Source organism: Gymnodraco acuticeps, unplaced genomic scaffold, assembly GCF_902827175.1.
Source record: "Gymnodraco acuticeps unplaced genomic scaffold, fGymAcu1.1, whole genome shotgun sequence".
In the NCBI taxonomy this organism is placed as follows: domain Eukaryota; kingdom Metazoa; phylum Chordata; class Actinopteri; order Perciformes; family Bathydraconidae; genus Gymnodraco; species Gymnodraco acuticeps.
The window spans coordinates 57952-66177 of record NW_022990822.1 but is presented as its reverse complement, the minus strand read 5'-3'; the positions used below and the strand labels follow the sequence as shown (position 1 = coordinate 66177).

The following is an 8226-nucleotide window of genomic DNA, read 5'->3' as shown; positions in this document are numbered from 1 at the left end:
CTTATTTAGACGCTTCTTGTGAGACTTGTGTTTTGTTTCGGTAAAAATTGTTTGTATCATCAGTTAGCTGAGTTTCTTCCCGTTAAGTGGGTATGACACATTAATAGGTTGTTAAATGTTAAGAAGCCCTGTGTCAGGATTATTATGTCATGTCACGAGAAACTTGTTTTGTCTGCAATTGGGTCCAACATCCTAAGTGCCTGAGATCGTAACACCCTGAGACACCGTTTCGTGAAAATAAAGCCTGCAGCCTCTGGTACCAGATTCCCTAGGCCTTGTTGCCCTCTGGTCAGGAGTCCATTTGGGTGCAGTTTACCAACAAGCAAATGGCTCTCAAAACTAATTGTAAAACAATGTACAAATCTATAAATTAGGTAAACATATTTATTTTTCAGACACATAACGATCATTTTTATCCTGATGATATCTAACACTGTATCAAAAGCAAAGATGGCATATTAAACAAACGTGTACATTGTAAAAGTGAACAAATACATACACACAGACTGTTGTTTATTGTAAGTGTGTGCATAAAACAAAGTGTAATCTGGACCTTCTCTGGAAACCTTTGGAATAGTGCTGAGATCTCGTGCTGGGATGTGGCACACTCTGCTGCGTCAGTCCGTCCTGGAGCTGCCCACATCGTCTGTTCTCCCCGGAGAGCTCTCGCTGTGCTCCTCACTGAAAAAGGAAAGATGAAATGTGATATAAAACTAGCTCGGAGCCAGGTACAGCTGAAGGAGTCTGGATGAGAAACAGTCTGGAACTCAGCGTTCAAATTCAAGTTATTTTATTAGATTTATTCAAATCTGCTTCAACTCCAACACCAATCAACTTGTTTAAGGAGTGCTTTTCTTTGGTGGAAGTAGAAATAAACGTGCAAGTCCACACCTCTACTATCTTCACTCCACCGATTCATAACCAGAACATTTGTTTGTATACTTAAGAAGGGGAAAAACGACATCGGTGAATGCCACACATTTTCCTCTATTGGAACGATCTATACCAGGGGTGTTCAAACTCTGGCCCGGGGGCCAAATGCGGCCCGCAGACCATTTTGAATCGGCCCTCAGCAAATAAAAAATATATAATGCAGTATGGCCCTCAAATGAAACTTGTGCTTGTCTTTTACTTCTTAAATTACATTACATTACATTACATTGCATTTAGCTGACGCTTTTATCCAAAGCGACTTACAATAAGTACATTCGACCAGGAAGACACAACCTTGAAGAAAACAGAATCATATAAGTACATCAGGTTTCATAGAGCCAAACATTTCAAGTGCTACTCAACTGGCTTTAGGTAAGCCAGTCCTTTATTAGTATAAAAGTGCTTCGTTAATAGTTCTAACGCTCGAAGTGGAGTCGAAAGAGATGAGTTTTCAGTTTGCGCCGGAAGATGTGCAAGCTATCTGCCGTCCTGATGTCAATGGGGAGCTCATTCCACCATCTTGGAGCCAGGACAGCAAACCCACGTGTTTTCGCCGATGGGAACTTGGGTCCCCCTCGCAGCGAGGGTGCAACGAGTCGTTTGGCTGATGCAGAGCGTAGTGCACGCGCTGGGGTGTACGGTTTAACCATGTCCTGGATGTAGGAAGGGCCAGATCCATTCGCAGCATGGTAAGCAAGTACCAGTGTCTTGAAGTGGATTCTAGCAGTTACCGGAAGCCAGTGAAGGGAGCGGAGGAGCGGAGTGGTGTGGGAGAATTTAGGAAGGTTGAAGACCAGACGAGCCGCTGCATTCTGGATGAGCTGCAGAGGTCGGATGGCACATGCAGGTAGACCAGCCAGGAGGGAGTTGCAGTAGTCTAGGCGTGAGATGACGAGAGCCTGGACCAGAACCTGAGTCGCTTTCTGAGTCAGCTGGGGACGTATCTTCCTGATGTTGTAAAGCGTGTATCTGCAGCAACGGGTTGTAGCAGCGATGTTTGCAGTGAAGGACAGGCTGTTATCTAGGGTCACACCCAGATTCCTTGCAGTCTGAGTCGGGGAAACAACTGAGGTGCCGATGTTGATTGTCAGGTCAAGAGTTGGACAATCTTTTCCCGGGAGGAAGAGCAGCTCAGTCTTGTCAAGGTTGAGCTTGAGGTGGTGAGCAGACATCCACTGAGAGATGTCAGCTAGACAAGCAGAGATGTGTGCGACGACCTGGGTCTCTGAGCGGGGAAAGGACAGAATTAATTGGGTGTCGTCAGTGTAGCAGTGGTAAGAAAAACCATGCGGGCTAATGACTGATCCGAGCGAGTTTGTGTACAGGGAGAAGAGGAGGGGACCAAGAACAGAGCCCTGAGGGACCCCCATAGTTAATTGACAAGGGTCGGACTCAGACCCTCTCCAAGTCACCCTGTAGGTACGGTCTTTCAGGTATGAGGTGAGGAGGGAAAGTGCAGAGCCTGAAACTCCAAGTTTTTGGAGAGTGCGAAGGAGGATCTGATGATTCACCGTGTCGAATGCAGCAGACAGGTCCAACAGGATGATGACAGAGGAGAGGGATGCAGTTTTGGCAGTGTGCAGTTCCTCCGTGACAGCAATGAGAGCAGTTTCTGTGGAGTGACCTGCCTTGAAACCAGACTGGTGCGGATCCAGAAGGTTGTTCTGATTGAGATAACAGGAGAGTTGTTTAAAGACAGCGCGTTCAAGTGATTTAGACAGGAACGGGAGGAGAGAGACAGGCCTGTAGTTTATAACATCAGACGGGTTGAGAGTGGGTTTCTTTAGGAGAGGGTTTACTCTTGCCTCCTTGAGACTGTTTGGAAAGTGACCAGAAGTTAGAGAAGTGTTGATGAAATGGGTGAGAAACGGTAGAATATCAGGAGCGATAGTCTGAAGGAGGTTTGAAGGGATAGGGTCCAGAGGACAGGTGGTAGGGCGGGCAGAGGTAATGAGGGTAAGAACCTCACTTGGAGAGAGAGGGGAAAAGGAGGTTAGTGTGTTGGTGGAAGGAAGGTCTGGTGACCCAGCGGTGAGTAAAGGTGAGTCAGAAAAAGAAGAGCGAATATCATCAACCTTTTTTTCAAAGTGGGTAACAAAGTCGCTTGACAGAAGTGAGGAGGGGGGAGGAGCTTTTGGAGGGTCCAAGAGGGTGGAGAAGATGGAAAATAGTTTTTTAGGATTGGAATAGGAAGATTGGATCTTATCTTGAAAGAAAGTGCTTTTTGCCTGAGAGATCGAAGCAGAGAAAGAGGAGAGGAGAGCCTGATAGGTTAGGAGGGTCGTCACGGTGTTTGGATTTCCACCATTTCCGCTCTGCTGCCCTAAGGACGGTTCTATTAGCACGCAGTGCATCATTTAGCCAGGGAGCAGGAGGGGACTGACGAGCCTGCCGAGATGTGAGAGGACAGAGCGAGTCCAGAGTGGATGAGAGAGTAGAGAGGAGAGTTTCTGCAGCAGAGTTTGGAGGCAGTAGTTGGAACGAATCAGAGGAAGGGAGGGCTGAGAGCACCGACGAGGCAAAGGTAGAGGGGGAGAGGGAGCGAAGGTTACGGCGGACAAGTGTAGGATGGGAAGAGATTAGTTTGTTATGTTTGGAAAGGGATAGAGAGAATGAAATGAAGAAGTGATCGGATGTGTGGAGCGGGTTTACAGAGAGGTTAGAAGTAGCGCAGTTCCTTGAGAATATGAGATCAAGGACATTGCCAGCTTTATGAGTCGGTGGGGACGGAGACAGTGAGAAAGCAAAGGCGGTTAACAGAGATGTTAGTTCGTCTATCTTCCCCATCTGGAGGTTGAAGTCTCCGAGAAGTACAGCGGGAGGGCCAGTTTCAGGGATGTGTGAGAGGAGTAGGGTTGGGAACCGAAACTCGGTTCCAGATGAGAACCGATAAGAAAATGCCGGGTACCGGGTACCCATACAAAATACACAATTTCGGTTCTGCTTAACGGTTCCTAAACGCGGTAGACCCTGTATTCCAGCGGGTCCCGCTGCCACCGCGGTGCTGCGGTGACCCGGTGGAATACAGGGCGGACCTGGAGAATCACAGAACGGCCGGTCGTCAGCGGGCCGTTGACGGCCGGCTCGGTACGCTGACGGGCGGCACTGCCCTTCATTTTTTTTAAACGGCATCATATAAATTGCGCTGACAGGCGACAGAGGTCCACAGTTGCCCCGCAGCGATGCTCCCCCCGCCCTCCCGTAGACATTTCACGAGCTCAGTCACTTCATAACACCAAAGATAGGTCGCGGTAAACACTCTGAAGTGAGGCTCCACTACACTAAAAAAGAAAAAGAAAAGGCAAAGTGTAATGCCTGTTAATAGCTTGCCACAGGCATAGCTCAGTTAAAATAAAGCACAGCTATTGTGCAATACATTTGTATTGCATGTATATTTTTTAGTAACAATTTCAGTTAAAGCTTTTAAGAATAAATATATTTTTGTTATCTAAACGTTTGACCTCTTTATTTTACAATTTTGGAATCGAAACGGGGAATCGATAAGAACCGGAATCGATAAGCAGAACCGGAATCGAAATCGGAATCGATAAATTTCAAACGATACCCATCCCTAGAGAGGAGATGATCTAATTCCTCCAAGAAGTCCCCCAAGGCGCCTGGCGGACGGTAGAGAACAACAATGGTTAACTGTATAGGATGGGTTACTGTGACGGCATGGAACTCAAAGGTGGAAGGAGTGAAGTTAGGTAGCTTGAAGAGGGAAAAGCTCCATTTGGGAGAGAGCAGGAGACCAGTGCCACCTCCTCTGCCAGTGGGTCTGGGTGTATGGGAGAAGGAATATGCAGTGGAGAGAGCTGCTGGGGTGGATGTGTTGGATGGAGTAATCCAGGTCTCAGTGAGAGCAAGGAAATCCAGAGACTGCAGGGAGGCGTAGCCAGAGATGAAGTCAGCCTTAGGAACAGCTGACTGGCAGTTCCACAGGCCACCTGAAACTAGATGTTGGATCTCAGTGGAGCACGTGGGATAGACGAGAGCAGGCCGGTTATATCGATTACGAGATACACGGGGCCAGTGATCATTGCGAGAAGACACATGAACAGGAATGGAGAAAATACACATGATTATAGCATGAGGGGCTAAACAACAAAATGAAAAAATAAAAACACCAACGATACTTAGCTCAATCAAAGTAGGATTTGCCTCCTCTTTGCCTCCCTCGTGACTCCCGTAGGACTCTAATGTCTTTGTCAGTCTTAGCCTGTCTGACGCTGACGCTCCAGGAAAGTGATACCTAAAATGGACGCCTGATTGCTCAGTTCTCACAGCTGTAGGGGCACGCCCCTCTAATTAGTTAACTATCTACAGCTGATGGGCGACAATAGACTGGCCCTGCCTATATTAATAATGCAGGCTTGAGTGCTGAGACCTGTAAAGCAGGTTTCGCCTGAGCAGATCTGAGATTTAAAATCTCTCAAAAGCGATTTAGCCGTTTAAGCTACAGTAACAATTATACAGAGTCGAATAAATGAAACCGAGAAGTCTAATTAAACAAGAATATAACTTACAGTGGTTGCTGCGTCAATAGGTAATGTCGTCACCGGGTCCAGATGCACACTGAGTTCATCAGTTTCTAAATGCGGTATTTAAATGCTTTTTGAGCTAAAAGATGACTGAGTCACGCGGTTCTACTTCACGCAATCAATAGACTGGCCCTGCCTATATTAATAATGCAGGCTTGAGTGCTGAGACCTGTAAAGCAGGTTAAATATAGATGTAAACAGATATTATACAGTTGTATTCATGTGTTAAGCCCACTTTTCAAATACATTTTGTAAATTAAAGCTGAAAATATGTTCTAACTGTTAGGATCTGTCTGTGTTGTTGTTTTGTCTTGTCTTTTTCTATCTTTGGTTTCCTGTGTTATTTTGTAAAGTGTTCACCCCCGTTTCCTGCCTGTTGCTTTTTGTCTGTTTCCCTCCCTGATTACCCGATTGTGTTCACCTGGTGCCTCTGTGTTTTCTCCTCCCTCCTCACCTGTCTCGTGTTTGTTTGATTAGTCCTGGGTGTATTTAAGTTCTGGGTTTTCTGTCTCTCTTTGTCGGGTTGTCTTGTGTAATGACCAGTTCATCGGTGAGTGTGCCGTTCTGTCTCTGTTTATTGTATATTTGTAGCCTTGAAATAAAGGAGTTATTTTCGTTATATCTGCATTTGGGTCCTGATTCCTGCTCACCGTAACATTACAACCCGACCAAAATATGGGCCCAGCAGATCCTTTTGAGCAGGAGCTATTGGAGTTTTCCTTTGCTTTGGATGACTGCTCGTATCGATGGTTGGGAGCGTCCAGGGTTCAGCAGCGAGAGGCTGTTCTGGCAGAGGCACGCCGGATTACTATGGAGAAGCCAGGCTTGGTTAAATTCTTATCGGGCAGGATTTTGGATTTTCTCACGGTGTGTTATCCCCTGCCTGACAGCCCCAGGCCTCCCAACTCCCGTTTTGATACCACACGCATCGGTGTGGTCCGTCTGGCATCAGCCCCTGCTTCTAACCCAGTGTTTGCTACAGTCCAGGAGCCATTCGCTGGTACTCGTCTGGCCTTTGGAGGTCCACGGAGCCTCCAAACGGCTCCTAAAGGAAGGAGTCGCAAGGCCAGGTTGGCAGCACGAGCCCAAAGGGCCAGGGTTCCAGAACCAGTTCAGCCCCCAGCAGCCATGGTTACGGACCCAGTTCTAATAATAATAATAATAATAGCTTCGATTTCTATAGCGCCTTTCAGGGGACCCAAGGTCGCTTCACAAGTAATAGTGCAAAGACAAACATAACAAAACAAAAGACAGACAAACAGAACAACAGATCGATTTAGGGGCCGAAAGCCTTGGCAAACAGATGGGACTTGAGGGCCCTTTTGAAGGCTTCAAGTGTGGGGATGTTGCGTATCTCCGCAGGGAGAGCGTTCCAGAAGGTGGGGGCTGCCACACTGAAGGCTCTGTCCCCGTAGGTTCGCAGTTTGGTGCGGGGGGTGGTAAGCAGGCCAGAGTCTGAGGACCGCAGGTTCCGGGGTGGGGCATGTGGGTGAAGGATGTCCGATAGGTACTGGGGGGCAAGGGCATGGAGGGATTTGTAGGTAAGGAGGAGGATTTTGTAGGATATGCGGGACTTGACCGGCAACCAGTGTAGGTGGATGAGGGTGGGAGTGATGTGCTGCCAGTTCTGGCCCCAGCAGCCTTGGTTCTGGCCCCAGCAGCCTTGGTTCCGGCTCCAGTGCCGGACCCAGCAGCCATGTTTCCGGCTCCAGAACCGGACTTTACAGCCATGATTCCGGCTCCAGAACCGGACCTTACAGCCATGATTCTGGCTTTAATTCCGGCTCCAGAGCCGGCCCATACAGCCATGTTTCCGGCTTCAGAACTGGATCATACAGCCATGTTTCCGGCTTCAGAACTGGATCATACAGCCATGTTTCCGGCTTTAGAACTGGATCATACAGCCATGTTTCCGGCTTCTGAACCAGACCTTACATCCATGTTTCCGGCTTCTGAACCGGACCTTACAGCCAGGATTCTGGCTTCAATTCCGGCCCCAGTCTCGAGTCCCCTCTCCAGTTCCCTCTCAGGTCCCCTCTCGAGTCCCCTCTCTAGTCACCTCTCAAGTTACTACCAGAGTCCCCTCTCGAGTCCCCTCTCGAGTCCCCTCTCGAGTCCCCTCTCGAGTCCCCTCTCGAGTCCTTCCTTTAGTCCCTCCTCTAGTCCCTCCTCTAGTCTCTGCTCTAGTCCCTCCTTTAGTCCCTCCTCGAGTCCCCTCTCTAGTCCCTCCTCGAGTCCCCTCTCTAGTCCCTCCTCGAGTCCCCTCTCTAGTTCCCCTCGCGAGTCCCCTCTCGAGTTCCCTTCTCTAGTTCCTCCTCTAGTCCCTCCTCTCTCCTCGAGTCCCCTCTCTAGTTCTCCTCTCGAGTTCCCCCTTGGTTCCCCCTCTCGAGTCTCCTCTCGAGTCTCCTCTCGAGTCCCGTCTCAAGTCCCTACCCAATGTCCTGGTCCGTTGGAGGTTCCGCTGGGGGTCCTGCCAACTCCATGTACTGTCCCGTTGGAGGCCCCGTCGACTACTCCTCTGCCGGGGGTCCTACCAATCCATGTACTGTCCCGTTGGAGGTCCCGCCGACTATTCTCCTGCCGGGGGTCCTGCCAACCCGTTGTCCTGTGCCGTTGGAGGCCCCGCCGACTACTCTCCTGCCGGGGGTCCTGCCAACCCTTTGTCCTGTCCCGTTGGAGGTTCCGCCGTCTACTCTCCTGCCGGGGGTCCTGCCAACCCTTTGTCCTGTCCCGTTGGAGGTCCCGCAGACTA

General features: G+C 49.1%; 1 protein-coding gene across 1 annotated transcript in view; it reads right to left on the bottom strand.

Annotated features, from left to right (window-relative positions):
• Positions 1-418: 418 nt before the first annotated feature.
• LOC117557155 (solute carrier family 22 member 6-like) overlaps positions 419-8226 on the bottom strand; it is a 41242-nt gene continuing 33434 nt past the window's right edge. Inside the window, 1 exon segment of the mRNA XM_034232848.1 lies at positions 419-681. Coding sequence (XP_034088739.1) covers positions 618-681 — 64 coding nt within the window. The 3' untranslated portion in view covers positions 419-617.